The sequence below is a fragment of the Cryptotermes secundus genome, unplaced genomic scaffold, assembly GCF_002891405.2.
Source record: "Cryptotermes secundus unplaced genomic scaffold, Csec_1.0 scaffold2092, whole genome shotgun sequence".
NCBI lineage: Eukaryota > Metazoa > Arthropoda > Insecta > Blattodea > Kalotermitidae > Cryptotermes > Cryptotermes secundus.
This window is the reverse complement of record NW_019721032.1, coordinates 114,645-137,609: the sequence shown is the minus strand read 5'-3', so window position 1 is coordinate 137,609 and position 22,965 is coordinate 114,645. Positions and strand designations below refer to the sequence as shown.

General features: G+C 43.1%; 2 protein-coding genes across 9 annotated transcripts in view; one reads left to right on the top strand and one right to left on the bottom strand.

Annotated features, from left to right (window-relative positions):
* LOC111875355 (DNA ligase 3) overlaps positions 1–6,870 on the top strand; it is a 153,902-nt gene extending 147,032 nt beyond the window's left edge. For 6 of the 8 annotated variants that reach the window (XM_023871550.2, XM_023871542.2, XM_023871543.2 and 3 more), the window contains one exon: positions 493–2,205. The gene's annotated coding sequence lies outside the window, so the exon portion shown is untranslated. Of the gene's footprint in view, positions 1–470; positions 2,206–6,678 lie in introns of those variants that run through there. The other 2 variants (XM_023871548.2, XM_023871547.2) reach the window with 2 other exon arrangements.
* The window catches only part of LOC117283177 (prohormone-1-like), a 41,184-nt gene continuing 21,969 nt past the window's right edge, over positions 3,751–22,965 (bottom strand). The window contains exon 3 of the mRNA XM_033755791.1: positions 3,751–3,983. Coding sequence (XP_033611682.1) covers positions 3,819–3,983 — 165 coding nt within the window. The 3' untranslated portion in view covers positions 3,751–3,818. The remainder of the gene's footprint in view (positions 3,984–22,965) is intronic.

Sequence of the window (22,965 nt, the reverse complement as noted above, 5' to 3'; positions counted from 1 at the left end):
GTGTACAGTGAAGCTCTATCTCGGAAACAGTTCAGAATGGGACACATGTACATATACACTTTTTTCTGCTTAGAAGGGCCGATACTGTGACCAGGGGCGGCCCGTGTATAGGCCTGCGGAACTGCAGCACCCCCAATTTCCACTTCATATTATCGATAACATTTATATAATGAGTCCTTTTTTCTTTAATTCTTTCTTTATACTTGTATAATACAATATATAATCCTTAAGCTTAATGTCAGTAGCCAAATCTTTGTATGGAACTGTGCGCTTCTGGAGCAGCACCCCCACTAATTTTAGCTACGAGCCGCCACTGACTGTGACCTCCCAGAATATTGAAATTTCCTCCTGGGACATTGTAGTATCTTTCCATATTCCGCTTGGTGTCGTGTCCATGGCGTTGTCGAAAGCGTGTTCTATTCTTCATGCAGGAATTAATGTGATTTGCTTTAATTTGATACGTAATGTAGTGAACTGGTCCCTGTTGAACAGCGGAGTGAACCTCCCGCCTGGTGCGCTTCTGCCCATCAACACTTGCTCAGACGCTCTGCTTGTGAATGGCCACTGTGCTCAGCGTTTGAAGAAAGAAGAAGAAGGCAGTACGGCCTTTTCAGCACAAACTTAGAAGTTACTTTCATTTCATGAACAATTACAAATACATGTATGATTTTGTAGGTATATTTCCTTCCAGGTGTAAAGATGTTGAAAAAATGGGAAATGTATTAATTTGTTGGTAAATGAAATGTAAGAAGTTCTGTAAAATACATAATTTATTGAACGAATAATTTATTAGCGGTAATTATTTAAGCCATTGTTACATGTTCTCTTACAGCGAGGATTGTGACAGTGGAGGGAACAATGAAATGTGTGAAGATGTTGAGTAGGAAATACAGTGAGCCACGTCAGAGTGCATCTAACTTCATGTACGTGTTTTTATTTTTAAGGATTACTAACAAAATGTGTAATTTTAATTTTCATCACAGCTCGTTTTTGTGCAAAGTTTATGGCTGCGCTAATATTAATGCGAAGGCGTGACTAAAATACAAATGTATTTAACAAGATAAGCGTTCCCACTTTCGTGACGTAACCTATTTCGTGGGAGGGCCCTCATCAATAAATTAATAGGCATGTATTTCACAGCTCTCCATGCATGTCTGCAACCTCGTAATTATATCATCTGTGGACTCCTGCCAAAAAGTGTCACAGCACACTTAATTTTGTGGCCAATTTAGAATTTCTTACCAAGAAACAGGTTACATCACCAGATTGCTTAGTTTTGTCCTATAGTTAATCCACCCCAACTTTAAGAATAGTTATAAGTCGGGCCTGATTACTATACAGTGTGAAAAGAAAATCTTCATTTTAACGCCTAGTTTTTACATTGTCTTCCCACGAGATCAGCAGCTGGGAAGAATTTTAAGTGCTGATGGTGGAAGGGGGGATCTTAAGTATTGAACCCCAAATTCCCTGATATAAGAACTGTTGATGTAGTTATTAAAGTAATATTCATAAAGGAGCATTCACGTAAACATTGGGATTTTCAGTTCTTTGAAGGTTAGTATTTGATAATTCGTTTTCAGAACGAAATTCAATTTAATTCTGCCCCTAGATGTCATATTTCCATTCCCGGAACTGTTTACAGTAAGACGTAGAGACAAACTTTGCGATTTGATCCCGTGTGGAGCAAGTTCCAAGAGAGGAACATGTTGCACTTGCACGTGACGTCAACACAACCTTGTGTACAATTGTTGTTGTATGCGTTAACCTGTACCGTGTTCGACATTCGAGGAGTTTCAGCCTCCCCATTCCGCCCCTCAACGTTCAAAAGGGGATTAGTATTAATTAAAAAGCCACGGAACAGAAAAACAAATCATTTCTACAGTACTTGCCCGAGAAGACATTAGAACGTCAACCCGCGCTATAGAATTAACCGATACATTATTAGTCACTTAGAGGTCACAACCTAAGAGCTCCGGAAATGGTTACTGACTGACAAGCCGCACGCTGTAATAATGACTTGTGTGGTATGATACAATAATTTTATTGTTCTTATAGTAATTTTGTAAAGGTTCTCCAATTTTACACGCAAGCCCTTTATATTTAAATACGACAAGAGACCCATTAACTTACTGGCCAATATTTCAAATGTAAGAAGTGGTGGAAATTTCGCCAGAATGATTGCTCTTACAGCCTGATCATGACCAATAAAGTCGAAACATATAGCTAAGTTATTTCATAAAATAATAATGATAAATATAGAGCTATCCTTGTAACCGGCCGTGGAGGCCCATAGGGTTGTGAGACGTTGAGGGTCCCACATTTTCTAGACAATCGGCTCACGGATGGCGGTGAGGTCAGCCTTACGCGCCGGCCGCCTTTTACACCCCAAGAATATTCCTGGTATTCATTTCTGTCAGAGGCTGAGTCCATTCCAGGGTCATAGTGCGGCTGGAAGGATTAGGCCAATTGAAAAAGTCCAATGACCTCATCGGTAATCGAATCAGTGACCTTCCGGATTGTAGCATAGTGCCTCAACCAACTACTCTACTGCATGCGCATAATAATAATTTGTACAGTGTTGTGTTAGCGGTTTATATACATGTGCTGAAGTGTGCATGTCGGCCATTAGTGTCATATTGTCGTCTGGATTCCGGAGACGAAACTATGAATTTCATGATAACTTATATTTATGCTTTGGTTTTCTCAGAGATTTTATTGCGAATTTGAAATAAGTTATAAGATTTGGTTTAGTTTATTACGAAACTATTATCACCGTATTGATGTGCAAAGTATTTGTGCGTATATCATAACGTTTTTGGCTTATAGAAGATGTTTATCAATTGCCACCAGAATCAGTCTGCGTTGTCACCTTATGCGAACTATACCGCCGTATGTTAAGTGCGTGGATTTATATGCGCATCGGCTGCAGCGGCCGTTTGCGCCTGGAGCCTTGTAAAGTAAAGATATTTATCGTGGGATTGTATTACATTTAGGAATTCAATATTAATTTTCCCCACTGTTAGTTTAAGTGCTGTTGCTGCTGTTTCAATTATAGGCCTACAATTATGAAACTACAAGCCAAAAATGGCCTGTTTACAGACGTGCTCACTTTAACACATACCGCTTTCGGAACACCCGTCCAGTGGGAAGAACTGTGCGTAAGCTTTGGGACCAAAACAAATCGTGAAGACGCATAACTAAGTGACTTTGAACTCAAGATGTCCAACTTAACGATTCCTGAGTTTCACATCTACAGATTACAGTTAATCTACATGAAGATTAGTGTCTTGTGCAATGTGACGCCTAGTAGTTTGGTACGTAGATACGTTTCGGAGAAACCTGCTGTCTCCATCTTCAAGGTAGAAGAATAAGCGACGCAAGACTCAATAATAAGGAAGGACGAAGACTGGGGTTTATACCGAACCAATGGGAGCGGTGTAAACTGAATGGAATCGCAATTGGTTCCGATCCGTTTTACACAGCTCTCATTGGTTGCCTCTTAAGTCCAGTCCTTTAATTCTTTTCTATCCTCAAGGTAGAGAAATTCTTCCGAAACCTTGGTATCTACGTGCCGTTGCAACTCAGAAAGCAGTAATGTTCATAATTACCGCTGTGAGAACCTGAAACCTCACGATCCGTATGAAGTTAGGACACACCCTGCGTTCTGTTGCGATGCCAAAATAGGATCCCAAGTTACTATACAGGATTAGGCGTTAAAATTCTAAACTGCGTTTGACGTGGCAATTTCTGTTTTGAATTGCTGAGGGAGAAAATAAATTGGATGAAGTTCGGATGTCGCGTGCCTAATGCAGAGTGATTTACTTCCCAAAACAAGACACTGCGTTGAAAGCACACTGTTTCCAGTAGCTCCTCTTCCTCTGCAGGTCCGAAACGTCCATCTGGCTTCGCAAGCGGTTCACCACTTGTTTAGCGAACAGGTAGTTGATCAGGGCAGTCTCGATAGAACCATCGTCGTCCACTAGCTGAAACACATGACGCGTATTATCAGCAGTTGAGGTTATGTAGCTTTTAATGAGTTGTGGTAGGAGGCTGTCGTGGTCTATTGTAACATATCCCTGCATTCCCTCTAAGAAAATAACCAAGAATGTCATCCAGGATTCGACCTCAGTACTCCCCAGACACAAGTCACTCTCGTTTTTTTTTAATTGATAGTGGGGTGGGACTAAGTGCCTTGTACTGCGGCCACTTCTGGCCTCTTGTACCAGCCCCAGAGGATGGGTGAGGGTGATTGTGGAGCAATTGGCGGAATGAAGATTGGCAGGGGAAACCGAAGTATTCGGAGAAAACCTGCCCCAGCGCCACTTTGTCCACCACAAATCCCACTTGACCAGAACCGGGATCGAACCGGTGCCGCCGCTGTGGGAAGCCAGTGACTAACCGCTTGAGCTATGGCGCGGCCCTGTCAGTTTCGTTAGTGGTCTTTATTGGTCACGTTTTGAGAAACATCGCTTTATGTTACAGGGTGTTCGCCGAAAAAGTTGGTTCGTGTATCGTGACGCTTCTGATTTTTGTTTGGGATGTGCCCGGTTCGTATCTTAGCCTAGACACAGGACATCCTGGCTGAGGCCATTCGTGGTTTTCTCAGTTATTCCCGGAAAATGCCGATATAGTGCCCCAAATTATGGTAAACCGCTGCGATTTACATAATTTCGAATTAATCATTCATTCATCGTCCTTTCGGTTGACTGTATGTACTCTGAACTATTGGCAGCGTCGTTACACGAGACATACCGTTGAATTTTCAACGGGAGTTACACTAGTATTTCTTTATTAAGCTATAGATAAAAACAAAGTAAGGACATTTGGTCGTAAATGTTGTTACATCAAAAATAAATGCAATCGTACCACACGCGAGTTGCCATGTTTTACCAAAGTTCTGTTATCTCTTTTAATTGTTGCGACGGTGCTGAAAGTGAACTTGATGGGCGCAGTTTTGAAATTACTCATAATACAGAACACATTATAAATAAGTGTAAAAGCGACAAATCCAGCTGAGATGCCATAAAACAGCAGCGCAGCAGGCAGAGTTGGATATTAAGGGGAAGGGGAGAAACAAAAACAAAACGCAGTCCGCTGACATGTAAGCAATTTCACAAGGAGCTGAACAAGTTTCGATAAAGTAAATAGAAATGGAAAGTTGAGTACATTGCAGTGCAGTACAAATATTCTCCAAACGCATTTCTTCCGTCTCGATCGTCATCTGTTGCGAATGGAACCGTATTGTTGCGAAGCTGTCCACACACTTCATTTCACGCTGCTGTAGATCCATGTATTATTAATCCGTGGTGTCATAGATAAAAGTAATACGTAAAGAATATTTGTCAAAATCGGATAACAGCAACGTAGAATTCTTTCAAATGGATCAAACGAAGCCAGGTTATGTCTCTAAGCACATAACTATCCATTCAATGATAACAATGAAATATTGACTTAAACTCATTTTCATAAACGTCTAAAGTTGTTTCATCTTCTTCTGAATAATGGCATTTAATGACATAACTCCCTTGTCCATACCATAACAGATTTAACTTTGCATTCTATGAAATTTTAGGCTGTGTTATTTAACCCAGTGAGTACCAGGGGCCCTTTCACACGGCGTGAAGCTGACCACTCACCTCCAACTAGTGCCGAGATCAAGAATAGTGGAGCTATACCTCCACTGCCCCATGAGGCTTCATGACATAATTCTTAATTAATTAAGCACAGGGACAACTTTATCCTTTTTACGTGCTCAGATTAGGGACCAGAGGCGGGCTCTTGTGGAAACGGTAATGAACCTTCGGGTCTCATTCAATGTTAGGGAAATTCTTGATTAACAGCAATTTTTAACTCTCAAGAATGAGTGAGTCCCCATGGAGTTAATTAGTTTTTAATAAAAAAACACGGTATTTTATCCTACTTGTCCTTTTACTCAGTCACTCCAGTCTCCTGACTGCTTCGTAAGCATTTTTATTCCCCGTCGTCTTACACGGAAGCAAGGCCTCTCTCGTTGATAATAATTACTGAACTTGGAAGTTCAATAGTGATCACAACGAGGGCCATGAAGAGTGCTGTATTCTGGGATGTGACACCGTGTAGTCTGGTGGAAGGTTACCGACATTTCGGAGGAAAACACTGCCTCAATCTTGAGGCCGAAGATAAAACCATGCAACCAGCAAAAAAAAAATGCAGTCAGGGTCACTTGCTGCGTTTTGGCCCTGAATGGAATCAGTGCGTTCCTCTGAGAACACGGCTTTATATCCCAGAAGCTATAAAAACAGCCGAATGCTGGAAAGTTTCCTGCTAGTTCACACTTCCCTGCAGGAGCAGTGCTGCTACGGTAAATCACTGTGACTATATCCCCAGTTGCGGTGTGTGGCACGTGACTAAGGCTTCTTGAAATAACCAGGCAGGATCCAGAGTCGTCAATCATGCCAACGTTTTTCTTGTCTCATTTATCTTCAGCCTGTGCATGCGATAATTAATAAAAATTTTAATTAAGACTCAAAGGGCTCTTAATTACGTCTAAAACTGAAGCACATAGCCGTTAAAATAAAGCGTCTTGTGTTCCTCAGGGACTGCTTGCAACTGAGCCTTCTCCCATCTGGATGTTATCTGCATAGCTCATACCAAGCAAGAAGTTGCTTTCTGATAGCTACTTTTACTTTCTTTGCTTAGGAGCCGATATAGAGATTGTCTACGGGCTGGACGGCCCGGGGTTCCATTCCAGGCAAAGGAAATATATTTTTCCTCACTCCACACCGCCAAGATTGTCTCTCTGGGGCCCATGCAGCCTCCTCTATGGTTCCTGTGGACTCTTTTCGCCGGAGTAAAGCAGCCGGGGCGTGACGCTGACCACTCACCTCCATCTAGTGCCCAGGTCAAAAATGGTACAGCTATTCCTCCACTCCCCATACATCTTTCTGGTGTGGTGCTTAATTAAACACAAGGACAGCTTTACCTTTTTTTTTACCTTTATTTGTTTTGCTTAGTCTTCAGCTCTGAAGATGGAGACAGTATGTTGCTCCGAAAAGCGGTGAACATCTACCAGACTGCACGGCCTCGTATCCCAGAAGCCGACAGTCAGAGAACCCCAAGTCTAACAGCGCTTGTCACTTCAGGCACTCAAAATAGTTAATATGTTTTGATGGTGTAAGGATTAAGATACAACACAACAAATTTCACGGAGCGAATTATTGAGAAGCTTATGCTTACTCAGCTAGTTAGATACTCAGAATACTGTGACATGACGCCTAAAAGCCGGAATAATGGAATCAGAGTAGACGTTAATTGCCAGGCAAGAAACACGTTACCGTGGAAGGAAAACGTGACAGCGCTGTTGCTAGGGCAACAGATTCTTGGTAAACAAACCGTTGCTGGGCGACGCAGACACATGCCCGTGGAAACGGTTAGCATACGCGAATGAACAGTGTTTTCTGTGGATCCTCCCCGAGACTATATAACGAGAAGAACTGAGGTAGTCTCTGGAAGATACCCCGTGTGGAGGCGGGGTAGAATACCTCCACCGTGACCCTGCGAGTCGTAAGAGGCGACAAAAAGGGAAGTCTCAAATCTGAGGCAGTAAAATATGGTCGCGAGTTCCAAGGGACTCGAACCCTAGACATACTGCACTGGCAAGGGCCAGCAGCAGCATATACAAAAGACAGATCAGTCCTCTCGTGAGAGAGGGCGCCCCACAAAAACAAGACCGTAGCCATCAAATAGTAATAAATATCTGGTCATGAGCCCCAGATGAGGCTCGACACCAAGACTTACTGACTGCCTGACCGACCGTCAGTCGCAATACTTTGACTTCGACTTGAGTCTCTAGGGTCGGCAGTCAAAGATGACTGAGAAGAGATGGCAAGAAAGGAATTAAGCTGTGCAAAGAAGACTCCATGTACGCTGCAACTACAATGGGACTGGTATAATTATCATGTTGAAATCCGTTGCCAGGATACGACTAGTGAAGTGTGAGAACCCTAGCGTATGTGTAACAGTGAACTGTAAAGTGTGTAGATCAACGATAGCGCTGTACTTTCCTGTAGTTCCGAGTGGTGTGTTAAAGGTGTCAATAAATTGAATATCCAATCAGTCACCTTTACACGTGACAATATTATGAAACCCGAAGTTTTATTACTCTGTGCCAAGAATAGTCATTTGTCCCTATAATGAACCAGAATGAATCCATTCCATATATTCCCATCACATTGCAGTAGGACCTGTTTTAATAATATCCTACCCATGCCTCGGTACTCCGAGTGGTTCCGTCCTTCAAGTTCTTTATAATTTACAGTACCTAACTCAAGTTCTTTAAATTTATAAGGTCCTGGTATAGCTTTAAATTTACAACAAAATTCTGGGCTGGAAATAAACATATAATTTATTTTTAAAAATATTCGATGTGGAGTTTCTGTAAGCATTTTAGCAGTTTTAATATTATGATACATATTATAAGAGCCAAAGAGAGACGGTTCTCATACACAAAATAAAAGGAAGGTACATTTCTGACAACAGGGTAGTGCAAATATTGAATGTAACACATTAAAAGTAAACACATAAATACTATGTACCCCATTCTCATTCGCTTGAGTCCATTTCTGCTGCAGATAATTGCTTCGCGACCGAGCAATCTGCAATCACGGCTCGCTCACGGATAATGTTGATGTACAGAGTGGGTCAACATGTTCACATGTCAGCTCTATGTTTCTCGTAGCAGTGGCAACGAATGTTACTTATTGTCTTTCGAGATGTAACGCCGTATAGTTGGGTAAATAGTTACCAGTATTTACACATACACCATCTCTTCTACTTTTCTGCCCTGAAGTTTTAGGCAAGGCGTTTTGACGTTCTCATTGCAGTGACTATGAAGATTATTGTGGTTTTTGTCTTGATACTGTGTAGTTTAGAAGATACTTCCAGCGTTTCGGAGGAACCTGCCGCTGCCAACATCGCTGTATCTTATTTACCCTGTCCGTTGCGGCCTCCGTAGTCTAGGGGTAACGTTCCCACCTCGTGACTCAAGGTACGCGGGTTCAAACTCGGCGGAGGTCGTGGAATTTTTAAGGGTGGAAAAATTCAGGGAACAAGTCGTCCGGGAGGGAGGACGGCACGTAAAAGAACCTCATGTCTCCAAAGGAGGCCACTGAGCAAAATTCAGGACATTTCCCGCCCAACAGTAGTCTCTAACGCCTCTGATAGATGGGGGAAGCATTAAAGCCAATAGAGGCCGAACTCGCTGGCTCGGTCGGGACTGATGGTACGCACCAGTATCGGTAGGGAATAGAGACTGGTAGAATATCATAGAGGGAAGCACAATGGACCAATACTGGTCTAAGTGCATGGGGAAACCCAACCTCTCCAATAACTAACTAACTAACTAATTACTCTCTCCGTTAATAACCACACTTTGAAGACGTATGGAGAAGTAGAGGTGTGAATTCACGAATTCTTAACCTTGACACTAGGTGGAATTTAGTGGTCAGCTTTACGCTCTGCTCATTTTGTTTTCTATAAAAGAACCCCGGTGCGCATAAAGAGGCTTTTTGGGTCCCTGAGTCTGTTTGAACGCTGCGGAGAAGAAAAATGTTTCGCCTCTGTGGGCCATCGAACAAGATTCCTAGACCGTCGAGCCCATAGTATGGTCACCATAGTGACTGAGCTATGCCATCTGTTAAAAGGAACATGTTCCTGTTTCTGCGAAGGTGTGCCTGTATCTCGAGTCTGGGATTCTAAGTAGTCATATCCTTGGGAAAGGCGTTACTACACGTAATTGAAGGAATCTTTGGCTGTGCTCCGCTTGGCATTCCAGCAGCGTAGAAACTAGCGCTGTCTTTCTCTGCTCTCATATTAACACGTTACTAAGTTGCCTCTGTTTTCAGAGGACTTAAGTGAGATGAGAAAACTAAATGACGTCAGTTCACTCTCCCTGTTCCAGAGTTACAATACACTGGATTATAAATGTAAGATAAACTCTCTTGAGGCAGAAGATTATCTCTGCTGGAACTTCAGTATAGAATTCCTGTAATATTCTACAAAGTTTCAAAAAGGCGTAAGTAATATGAGAGAGCTAGTAAACTGATCTCATGTTCGGTCTTGATATAATACAGTATGTTCCGATTTTCTGCAGTCTGAGCGCTGTGCGCTTACCGAACAGCGGAGAAACGGTCGTCATCGAGACTTCGTTAAGAGACTGTCACGCTTTAAACTGCCCACCCGGTATTAAGATTATATGTGGCAAATATCTGTCGTTCATAGAAGGCCGCTACTTTTTCTCTTGTAATATTTATTTCTGAGAAGTGTTGCGTAAATACTTCCAAACTTGGATATCATCTTTCTAGTACGAGAAATATTCCTTCTTGCTGATGGTATTCATGGGTTTGGGATTACTGAGTTTGTCGAGTTTGTCCATCTTTTAGCAATGAAATATAATACAACGATTCGGCAACTGGATCTATTTGAGTCTTCAAGTGAAAATATTGGGACGCACATATTGAATGTTATCCGTTAAAAGGAGCCCAGTTTATGTTATTAGCGTTTTCTAAAGGACCGAACTGTGAGATGCCTTCCAAACTCTTAAACTGAGGACAGAAATGGATGCATATTCCAAAACGTTGTGCTCTTTCAGAATAACGGACGACGAGCAAAGCCCTAAGACTCAGTAATCCCAATTGAGGTACAGCATCGTCACAGCCCTTAACTTTGACGCGTGTAACAGTAATGGACGGATAAGAGTCAAGTTAGATGACCCACGAATCTGCAGTGAAAACATACTGTCACGTGTTGCGGACCAGATACTGGGTTTGGATTGATAATTGAATTTATTGGACGCTTATAATTCATATCTGCAAATGATTATGACAGTCTTACCAATTTACACATTCTAAATCACTACAGCTACAGCACACACAGTCTTCTGTTTCTTATTCTCTCGTCACTAGTCGGTGCTAGGTAGCGGCTGCCAACAATAGAAATTTCTCAAGATCACTGCCACTGCTCAGCTGAAACTCACAACTCCTACCCGCCTACTCCGAATTCCAACAATTGTTCTGTTGTTGCGTATTGATCCACTACTGCGGAAATATTTGTCGCGCTGTTGCCTGGAAATGATTACCTCTTCTTTTTCTACTATTCCTGCTTTTAGCCGTCATGTCAGAATACATTTGTAAATGGTAACTGTGATGAAATTTGTTATTTCTCAAGTTACTCTAAGGTGCTATATCAACTGCTTAGGTTATATATTAAATCGATTGGGAACATTGTATTAAATTATAAAGTTGAAGGCGTGTGGGGAAAAGCGATAATAGCCTGAAGTTATATGCTATCCCGACATTATCCTGGAGGAACGGAGGAAAACTAGGAAAGTCTGAGTCATGACAGCTGATGTTACAGTTTGAATTCCCTGCGGAAACACCGCCAATGCAGACCAGAAGCGGCGAATAGTGCGTGCTACTTGCAGGCAGTGGAATGCTGCGTCGCGCCCACGTCACGTGTCTGTGATTTACATACGCTGTCGTTTCCAAGTTGAAACAAGTTTAATATGGACATTACAAGTGGAAACAGAGGGCGGAAATGGAAAACTTGTTCTCATGCATCATTCCAGAGGCAGAACTTGCTTATCGACCTGCGCCGTGGTGGGTCTCTCTGCTTTCTTGGAAACAGCCCACCGAGTCTCAAAGAGTCATCATACGACAAAAGCGACTCTCGGTTTCTTGATCAGCGCGCTCTGCGTCTCACTTCTGCCTCCCCTCCGCCTTTACGTGAATGTAGCGAAGTAGTTTCTTTCTATTTCACTTCTCTTATTTTCTGTAAACACTTCTGTGGCACCTGAGGAGAATCACACGCACTCTACACAATGAGAGCTACAGATCGCGGCTTAGCTTAGCGGTAACTCTCTACGCTTGTATTCTGGAGTCGTCGTTTCGAGTCTCTTTCCCGGGACACTGGTTGTCGTGACTGAGGATTTCATCATTCTCCTCAGGTACCTCAAGGAAATACCTGGACATTTCCTCGGTTAGGTCACAACCGCTTCCTACCAAATCGTCTCCAGTTCATCATTCATCTATCATTTTAACATTCGATGGTATATACAGACAGCGTCGGCGCAGGTAACAGGCCGTGGAGACCCATAGAGTTGTGAGACGTCGAGGCTCCCACATTTTCTAGACAATCGGCTCACAGATGACGGTGAGGTTGTCAGTCTTACGCGCCGGCCGGCCGCCCTTTACCCATAGGAAGATTCCTGGTACTCATTTCTGTTAAGAGGCTGAGTCGACCCCAGGGTCATAGTGTGGCTGGAAGGATTATGTCAATCGAAAAATCGAATGACCTGATCGGAAATCGAACTCGCGACCTTCCGTGTTGTAGCATAGTGTCTCGACCAACTACGCTACCGAGTGCCCTGACAGCATCGTAGAATTATCCTCGAGAGAACATTTAGAGAATGTATTGAATTATTTATCGTGTCTTATTCCCGACTGACCATTTGTTACGGTCCGCAATTGTTCTTGAAAGCCTGGCTCTGAATTTGATTTAGGGGTTTCACTGCCTTGTGGAACGACACGCCCGTACCAGCAACACAGAAGCTCTTAGAGATGGGAATTACGAAATTTCCCCGTTGAATATTCAAGGGAATTTTCACTGTGTTGGGTTTGATGTTCTGACAGCAGTGACTATTAGGGGCATTATCTTTCAAAGTGTGATGACTTGTAATTATGTAGGAGTTCACCGACTTTTCGGAGTAATGTACTGCCTCTATGTTCACGGTCGAGAAGTAAGCCAACCAAATAACCATCAAGGAGCAGCATATTGTTCCTTACTTCCTTCGCTTGCCTTTCTATCCTGAAAACGGAGACACTACATTCTTCCGAAACGTCGGAGAACTTAGACTACACGACTTCACATCGCAGAAGATCTTCATCGACATGTCACTAGTTTATAATATAAAGTTCAGCCAGTTCCTGCAACCAATGAAACGTCTCTAAATCCCTGCATTTCTGTACTTCGCAGTGACTGGCTTGTGTAACTCCCGTTGAAAATTCTGCGGAAAGTACAATAGCATCATTTCTTACACAAGCTTTTTTTAATATAAAATGCCTCTAGATTCTCCCGTATCCATCTGCAGCCCTATCTGTCTATTTATGTTGCCTCCACTTGGAGCATAGGGCATCCGTGAAACACTTCGTTTCATTTCAGTTTCTTAAACTCAGACAGTCGGTAGGATTTCTTAGACGGGGGATCAGCTCGAGGCAAGGCCGCTGCCTACACATGGCAACACAAACATATAATAAACGCAGACAGACATTCATGCCTTGAGTAGGATTCGAACCCACGATCCCAGTGTTCGAGCGGGCGAAGACATTTCATGCCTTAGACCTCGCGGCTACTGTGTTCGTCCTTTGCCGTCCTTTGTGATGCTGCGTTGAGACCGTGGTATAACGCCATCTCTCACAAGAAGCACAGAAGCCACTCGTTAACCGCCCGCTTTGAATGGTGTATTGCAGTTCACGTATCCATATCAGAATATTGTGATTCTCACAGAATATACACGATACACTCGAACGAAATACTTCTGGGTCGTTTGTAATCTACATATATTGCTTTTATTCATGCAGCGTGTTAACGCTTGGCATTTCGTTGCTATGGAAACCCGGTATTACGTAATGAAAATGGAATCTTACGCTTACAAAACTTCTATACACATAGCAAGATATGCAGACACTATTTATTCTTTTTCGCATTCTCCGTGAGGTTCGAGGTTACGGCATGAAGTCCCGAGTCATATGGAACTGGGTGAGTAGACACAGGCTTAGTGCGAACAGCTGCATCAGTCTCTCTGGCTGACAAAGCTTCACAGTCTACTTTCCATAAGCTTCCTGGATATGCAGGAAGGAGACTGTAGTACCGCCAAGGTTTTCTCTGAATTCGACACTAAACCCAGTCATCCGGGCTAAAGCACTTGGGGCCTCCAAGAGGAAAAGTTTTCACGCGGTTCGATGCATATCGGGCTCCATTTAGGTCCACTTCATACGGACTAGAAATTGAACCCAATTTACTGCAGGATTCCTAACTTTTAAAGTTTCGTAATTATATTTTCATATAATTTTTAACTGCTTCGTAACTTGGTGTTCTTTACTTTAGAATACAAATTATTTATTTTTCCAGATTTATGGTCTGATTTCCATATTTTTGGAAGTTCGAGTACCCCTCGATCTCAGAGTGAAATTTCACGTGCCCTTTGGTCTCGGAGTGAAACATCACGTTCCCCCTTGGTCTCAGAGTGAAATTTGAAAAAGAAAAAACAATTAAAATAGGCTTAGGCGATCTTCATGCTGTCTGTGCATTTGTGTACCCCCCCCTATTAACTTTCGAATACCTGATCCAATCTTTATGAAACTTGGCATGTATATCATGGCACCTGAGCCTATCTCAACATCTCTTGTGTCTGTATGTGTATCACCAATCGTTGCTAGGACACGGCTCGGTAAAAACGTTACTGCTGCACCAGTACGCACACAAAACAATAGAAGAATTATTGGTCGCGTCATTTTCTATGCGGTCCGTGTCGTGTCAAGAAAAGTGGACGATTAGTTTTTCCCAGAACTTCTTGTTCTCTCTGGAATACTAGACGATAGACGAATCTAGGAACCCAGCAGTAACAGGAAAAATCAGAAATGATGGTTGTGTTTGAAACAACTTCACGGATCTCGTTTCTTGCCGTTATGATTATCCCATACGCGATTGCCACAACCTTTAGAATAAGGTGAAGCTGTCCCTGTGCGTAGGCAGCCCGCCATGAAAATGTTGCGAGAGGACAGTCACATATCCGCCTTCCTACACCTCGACACGAGATGGAGCTGAACGGTCAGTCTCAAGCCTCTCTCACTTTAGACCCGGGGAAAGAGCCATTGGATAGGATGCTGACCCCAGTGTCGGTCTGGACACTGTGAAGAAGAGGAAGATCTAGAACTGCCGGGAATCGAACCAGGGCCTTCCAGCCCGCATCCCATAGCTATACCGACTGAGCTATCCCGGCACTTCCTTTAGAATAAAAGTATTCTTAAATGAAACGCGACATCTGACCTTTCACTGCTGATCGAAGAATCGCATTCATTTCAACATATGGACAGACAAGACTCGCTTACGTGTACACGTATCCAGAAATTCCAAGCGTCTGTTAGCTTTGGCACGCTCCGTTGTTTCCGCCATGTTGGTCATGATATTTCCAAACAAGCGAATAGCGGCAGTAAGCTCGTTACCAAGGAGAAAGAGCAGTGTTACCACCCGCTCGGCGGGAAACTAATGCAAAGTTTATGTCGAAAGTTAAGGAGATAAAGATAATGTTTCCTGTTAAGTTAAGGCTGTTGTCCGTAGTGATATAAAACAGCAATTATCTTCGCTGCTTCCACACACTGATGTATGCCGTCAGTTTCCCGTTGGGCCTCACATTCTCATGCCTCAGTACAGTTCAGTATTTTTGTGAAATTCAATCTGAACAATTGCAGCGCTGAAACTCTGAACACATCTGGATATGAGAGATCTGTGGATAGAGCTACTCGGCCATTTTGATTTCTAACCATACCGACTAATAACAAGGTCTGTTTCACATAAGGTCGTATTTGTATAATGTTAAACAATATCCAACTTAATATTTATGCAATGCCAGTCACAATAAAGATAGACCAAAAACAACTGAAAAATGTGAAACATTTTAAATATTTGGGTAGCTTGTTAACAGATGATGGAAGGTGTACTAGTGAAATTAAATCCAGGATTGCCATGGCAAAAGCTGCATTTAGCAAGAAGAAGAATCTCTTTACCAGCAAATTGGACATAAATTTGAGGAAGAAACTAGTGAAATGCTACATTTGGAGCATAGCTCTCTGTATGGGGCTGAAACATGGACACTTAGGGCAGTAGATCAGAAACATCTGGAAAGTTTTGAAATGTGGTGTTGGAGAAGGATGGAGAAGATCAGTTGGACCGATTATGTGAGAAATGAAGAAGTGTTAATTAGAGTCAGTGAGCAGAGGAATATCCTACACGAAATAAGAAAACGGAAGGCTAATTGGATTGGTCATGTTTTACGCAGAAACTGCCTTCTAAAAGAAGTTATCGAAGGAAAGATAGAGGGGCGGATAGAAATGACAAGAAGACGAGGAAGAAGACGTAAGAAGATGCTGGATGACCTTGGGGACAGAAGAGGATACTGTCATTTGAAGGAGAAAGCTCTAGATCGCATTAAGTGGAGGAATTGTTTTGGAAGAGACTGTGGACCTGTCATCTTGACAGATTACTGATGATGATGATGATGAATTGACCATTGTTGCAAAATTAAAAAAATCGTGATTAACAGGCCATAAGAAGGAAGGAACCAATATCTGTGTTCAATACTGTGACGCGCGGCCTAAAAGCAGGAGTATCGGAGTCGGAGCCAGACGTCCATTGCCAGCCAACGGCTGGGCAAACGTGATCCCAGGCATTACGAGTATAGGCGCCCATTGCTACGCAGCGGTTCTTGTTACTGTGGTTCACTGTTCCACTGTTGAAACCTGAACCACAGCAACGAATTGTACGTTGCACAAAAACGACTTCTTAAAAGAGAAATACGCAAAGTGACACCCCATGGGGCGGTGTCTGCTATCAGGCCGCCTAGCGGTTATAACCAGAATACGAGACAACACAAGATAACTCTGACAAAAGACAGACCCGTCTTCTTGTTTGAGAGGCCGCCCAGCAAGAACAAGACCGAAACTGTCAAACTGTAATAAATATCTGGTCATAAGCCCTAGACTGGGCTCCACACCAAGACTGAATGTCTGTGTTCGTACGAATGCCGGTACAATCAATGCATACTGTCTCGTATCTGTTGCATACCTCTCGTGCATTGTTTCCAAACGCTGTTGAACTGATGTTTCGTCCGACAGATAGCAGCACTAGTATAATTCGGTAAATGGCGGAAGGGCATTGTCTATGCCTTTTTATTTTTCAAAATAAAAGAAAAAGAGTCTGCTTTTTTAGGAATCTGATACGAAGATGAATACTTTTGTAAAACTCCCAACGTTTGTAACTCAGTGTGATCATCTCCGGTCTCAAACCATTTCATTGAAGGTACGAACTGGACCCAATTGAAGTCGGGTATAATGTATTTATTTAACGACGAAATCAGTAGCTCAGACTATATATGGCCGAATGACGGCATGATTTAGTCGGTGATGATGTCGAGAGGATTTTAGAAGAAGCTATAATGAGCGCCGATAGGAGGGTATCCAAAAATTTGGGGGACAGCCAGTTTTTCAAGGGGAAACAGAAAGTTTGCCTGCACACTTACGTTTAGGACGCTTAGGACTCTTCAATAACACATTATACTTCCTTCCTCAGGGCAACTCTTTTATTACCCCCGTCTTCTTCAAACTACGTGTTTCTGCCGTATACGGCCTTCATCAGGTGCTTAAGACTAATTTACTACCCCCTTCCCCGGAGTTTTTGAGATTGAGTAAACGTTTTTAAAATAATTTTAATGTTTTTATTAATAACTGCTGCCTTTTTCGATTCTTTAAGGTATCAAAGTAGCACGAAACAAATGCCTGGTTTATCCCTTATGTCGGGTCCCAATTTCCGGGACATTTTCCTACGAGGAATGAGGAAATCCCTGTCAGGATAGCCTACGTCCTCACAGAGGTTATTAGAACGAACCCTGGAACAGGTAGGTCTGCCTAGTTTCAGTGCTGACTTCAGAGAGTCTCACCTCAACATAAAGTGTTACGAAACCAAGTTCGTCTGTCCTTTCAAAACGGAAAGCAGTGAGTTCATGTAATATTTGAGGCTTTCACGGCGGTGACTATGAAGATAGCAGTCTTCTGGGATTTGGCACCGTGTATATGTGGTGTTAACCGACGTTCCAGAGGAACGTATCGCCTCCATCTTCAGGGTAGAAGAAAACATATAAGAAATCTGCAAGCGAAGAGACCGTGAGAACCGGTAAAAGCAGACAGTCTTCTTTTACCGGTTCTCACGGTCTCTTCGCCTGCAGATTTCTTATATGTTTTCTTCTACCCTGAAGATGGAGGCGATACGTTCCTCTGGAACGTCGGTTAACACCACATATACACGGTGCCAAATCCCAGAAGACTGCTATCTTCAGTGAGTTCATGTTCAATTGGCTTCGTAATTCATAGTCTGCGTGTGAGACTGAAGCGGTCTGATCAGACAGTCTGTTGGGACACAAAGATTCTTGTGTCGCGTGTTGAATAATGAACGTTGTGGCGTAATGCAGACATCTCCTGGGTCCCTTTGGGATTTAAACGACTCGCTCTTTACATGTTTCATGTTGTAACTCTGGCTGGAATTCCTTCAGCTCTTATGTGACGCGAAGGGCAACGCGTGGTCCCCAAGTGTCGCCATGTTCGTGCACCAATCCGCCTCTTCCTCCGTCACTTAGCGTACGTGTTTCAGCATTGCGTACTTTCATTTTGTTTAATCATTTCCATGACTCGAAAGAAATTCCTTTCTCAAAAACACAGGCAAGTTTTCTTCTAAGATTGTTGGTGGCTGATAGCTGCCCCGCAGTCTAAGGATAAACTGTCTTGGCCCGCTCAGACACTGGGATCATGGGTTCAAATCTCACTAAAGACATGGATGTCTGTGTGTTCGTTTATTCTGTGTTTGTGTTGTTCTGTGTGTAGGTAGCGGCTTTGCGACGGGCTGATCCCCCGTCCAAGCAGTCCCACCGACTGTCTAGAAAAGATTACGAAACTGAAGAAGAGGCCAAGGCCCAACAAAGGGCTGTAGAGCCATTGATGAATGAATGAAAGTACAACGTTTCGTAACACCTGGTACCCCTCCTACTGGCGGCGACGGGCGTCTACATGAGACATTAGGTCTAAGGTGAAATTGTCCCCGTGCTTAATTCGTTCAGCACCACGCCATTAAGATGTGTGGGGGAGTGGAGATATAGCTCCACCATTGTTTATGTCAGCATTATATGGAGATGAGGGATTTGCTTAAAGCCCCGGCCGCTTTACCTCCAAGATAATGGTCCCCCATACCCATTGGATAGGACGCTGAGTGGGCCCCAGAACAGATCTGGATGCTATGGAGAAGGGAAAATCTTGCTTCTGCCGGGAATCGAACCCCGGTCGTCCAGACTCAAAGACATTAATTCGACCAGACATATATTTTTAGCGTTCTTATTCTGCTGGGCTCCGGGTCGGGGATGAAGCCCCCAACTTGAAGCAGGGGATGTGATAAAGTGCTGCCTGATCAGGGTTTTCGCACATGGGCCAATGGTGGAATAATGACTTGCAAGGGAAAAGGAAGAAACTTAGAGGAAGACCTGCTGCAATGTCATTTCATTCACCTCGAATCTCAGGAGAAGCGGCCTGGGATTCCACAGTGAGCAGACAGGCCTTAAACCGCCTGAGCTATGTCAAGGTCCGTAATACATTAAATTAATTAGATGCTTAAGAGCACTCGGCTTGACCGTAAAGGTAATGAAGGTATCAGAAAAGAAATGAGAATACAATCAGAACAAAATAAAATTGATGAGAGAGACAAACTTTGATAAACCACTTGAAGAAAGTAACATGAAATTACATCAGGGCAGACTAAGTGAGTACATGAGGAGAGAACGGGCTTCACTGCTTACAATTGGAGAAGAATAAGAAGAAGAATTACCTTATCATAAATGTCACTTTCTTAAACACTGCGTCATTATAAACTCGCCACATTTTGTACGCACCTGCTTGTCCTTCAGCTGGTCAACGCATGCGCAACTTTTGTGATCTTCATTTGTTACTGTCGCCAATAATTTAGTTTCGTCTTCAAGTTTTCAGAATATTTCGAAACATTCCAGACGAAATAAATATTATTCTCGCTGAATCTCAGCAGTTGCAATGTACATTATCAGAATTTGGATTTGCATCTGTAAGCTCTTTGAATATTAAGGTTGTTTGCATGCCAAGAATTTCCACACGCTCCTGAATCTCATCACCGCCAGCAAACAAATGAAAACCAATAGTGACAGCGCCTCTTAGTTTAGCAAAGCAAATTTTGTTTTTCCCTTGTGTACACCGTCAGGACCGCACTGTACAGTAGTTACTGTCTAATTGCCGATCGCGGTGGTCGTGCCGTGCAAGGCATAAACTGTCTTCGCTCGCTGGAACAATGGGATCGTGCGTTCAAATCACACTCAAGGCATAGAAGTCTGTGTCTGTCTTGTTCTGTGTGTAGGTTGCGGCCTTGTGGCCGGCTGATCCCCCGTCCAAATAGTCCTACCGGCTAATTGAAAGATCAGTAAATTGAAAAGGCGGCCAAGGGCCAACAAATGACTGTAGAGCCATACATAGATAGAGACTATCTAATTAACCCTTTAAAGCACCGCGATTACAATACGTACCATTTTCCATTAACACAAAAGAAACTGCCTTTTTACCCACAAAATGATAAGACACATTCTGTAGGCAAAGAAACAGAGTTTCTTCCAGGTTGTGTTTCGAACGGTTCTTAACAATTAACAGCGAATATTTTCCTAAACAACCTTAACCAGTTGGTGGGCCGTTTTCTCTTGGAACATTTAGATCAGCTCCAGTCAGTGAAGACTTAACCAATGTCATGGAGCAGAGTCGTTGAGAACTCCTGTTCTCTCCAGAAGCTCCCGTCCTGTCTGGAAGAGCAAAGCCGAAGCACCTGAGGGAGAACTCCGTACCGCGATGCTTCCCTCAGCATCTCCCACATGGGACAGGGCTCTGGCATAAGCAGCCAGTTAATGAAGAGCTCTGTCCTCTGCTATAAAACGCCTTGTAGAACGAACACGTAAAGGAGGATGTGATGGGCAGGGCATGTAGCACGAATGGGGGAAGAGGAATGCATGTAGGATGTAGGTGGGAATGAAAGAAGTAAAGAGACCACTAGGAAGACGAAGGCGTAAATGGGTGGACAATGTTATAATGGATCCCAGAGAGATAGGATGGGGTGGTATGGACTGGATAGATCTGGTTCAGGATAGGGATCAGTGGAGGGCTCTTGCGAACAGGGTAATGAACCTTCGGCTTCCATAAAATGCTGGGAAGATCTGTGGTGCATGAAACTTACCGCCTACCTACATCTAGTGTCGAGGTTAAGAATTCATGGAGTTTTGCCTTCATTTCTCATGCGTCTTCATGGAGTGGTGCTTAATTAAGCACAGAGACAAATTCATCTTTTATCTTTATTCTTCTGAAATTTTTAATTTTCATTTCTACATTCGTATTTGTAATTCTTTTGAATTACTGTACGAGTAAGCTCAATTTCATTTTACGAAGGTAATAACATGAACAAAGTGAGCAGGTCACATCTGACTGGCTGTATACATATTTATCTCCGAAACCACTTGGAAAGTCTCGGTACAAGTAAATGAGTTAGGATTTCTATCTCTTGTTGGAAAGGATAAATGTTCTACGCATAAGATTAGCACTGCCTGTTCGTCCACAGAACAGCCATGGATTATAATTAAATTATCTCAACAAAAGAAACGTCTTTAGAAGGAGAAACCCTTCTCGTAATAAGCAGGTTATCACGTTTCCTACCTTTCTTTATTGTGATTACTGCAGGTCGTAATGTCAGTGTTTTAATCTTGTCTCTAAGTAGGAGAACAGAACCGCTTCTGTGATGGACAGAGGGAAAGTTGCAAGCATGGATTTTGTGGGTTAGGATATTTTGTATTTTTGCCTGTGGTTCTGTATGGGTGTGAAACTTGGTCTCTGACATTAAGGGAGGAACATAGACTGAGGGTGTTTGAGAACAGGGTGTTGAGGAGAATATTTGGACCGAAGAGAGATGAAGTGACAGGAGGTAGGAGAAAACTGCATAATGAGGAGCTTCATAACTTGTACTCTTCTCCAAGTATAATTAGAATGATCAAGTCAAGGAGGATGAGGTGGACAGGTCATGTAGCACGAATGGGGGAGACGAGGAATGCGTATAGGATATTGGAGGGAAAGCCAGAAGGAAGGAGACCACAGGCAAGACCAAGGTGTAGGTGGGTGGATAATATTAGAATGGATCTTAGAGAGATAGGATGGGATGGTATGGTTTGGATAGATCTGACTCAGGATAGGGACAAGTGGAGGGCTATTGTGAACACGGTAATGAACCTTCGGGTTCCATAAAATGCTGGGAAATTCTTGAGTAGCTGCAGAATTGGCGGCTCCTCCAGAAGAGCTCAGCTCCATGAGTTAGTTAGGATATTTTGTATATTTAGACACTAAAGGGTTCTGATATTGGTATATAACACTCAGAATTACTGGGTTTTCGGACTTTGTCCATCGTCCGGAATTCTGGACGTTACAGAAACTGAATCTGCTTCCTTCCTCAGGTGAACTCCCATAGGACTCATGTTCATATTTTAATATCTAAAGTATCTGGGAGTTGTGAAAATCTTATGGGAGAGAATCGAACCGAACACCTCCCAAATATGAGTTCAGAGCGCACAGCTGTGGCCACTCGCTTTGTCCCAGTGGTCTGCAATCTCTTATTCACTCACTAATTCACACGATCTCGTATTCAATCAATAACTTAATAACTGATTCAATCATCCACGGATAAATTCAGCCTGTTACTCATTCACTCAGTCTCTTAGTTACTGACTCGACCGCGATTGGACGGATGTCGCGGACGGCTGCTCAGCGCATTCACGTCTCATTCCCAGGGGTCCCAGGTTCGAATATCGGTCTGGAAGACAACCATTCTAACTGCGGCTTTCACGATTTCCTCCAGTTCCTTGCAGCCATTGCTAGGAAAGGAGCACAAGCACCTGTAATGGGGCCTGCTGTGGAAGTGGCACAAGCGCTTGATTTCTTGGCGAATTTGGAGTGTGTTCAGAATTATTGGGTCCTTGGACTTTGTCCATCGTCCGGTATTGCAGTAACTAAAGTTAGCTCTTTCTAAGATACCCAAAAGAGTAGGTGTCTCCTCCCTCACCTGAAAATG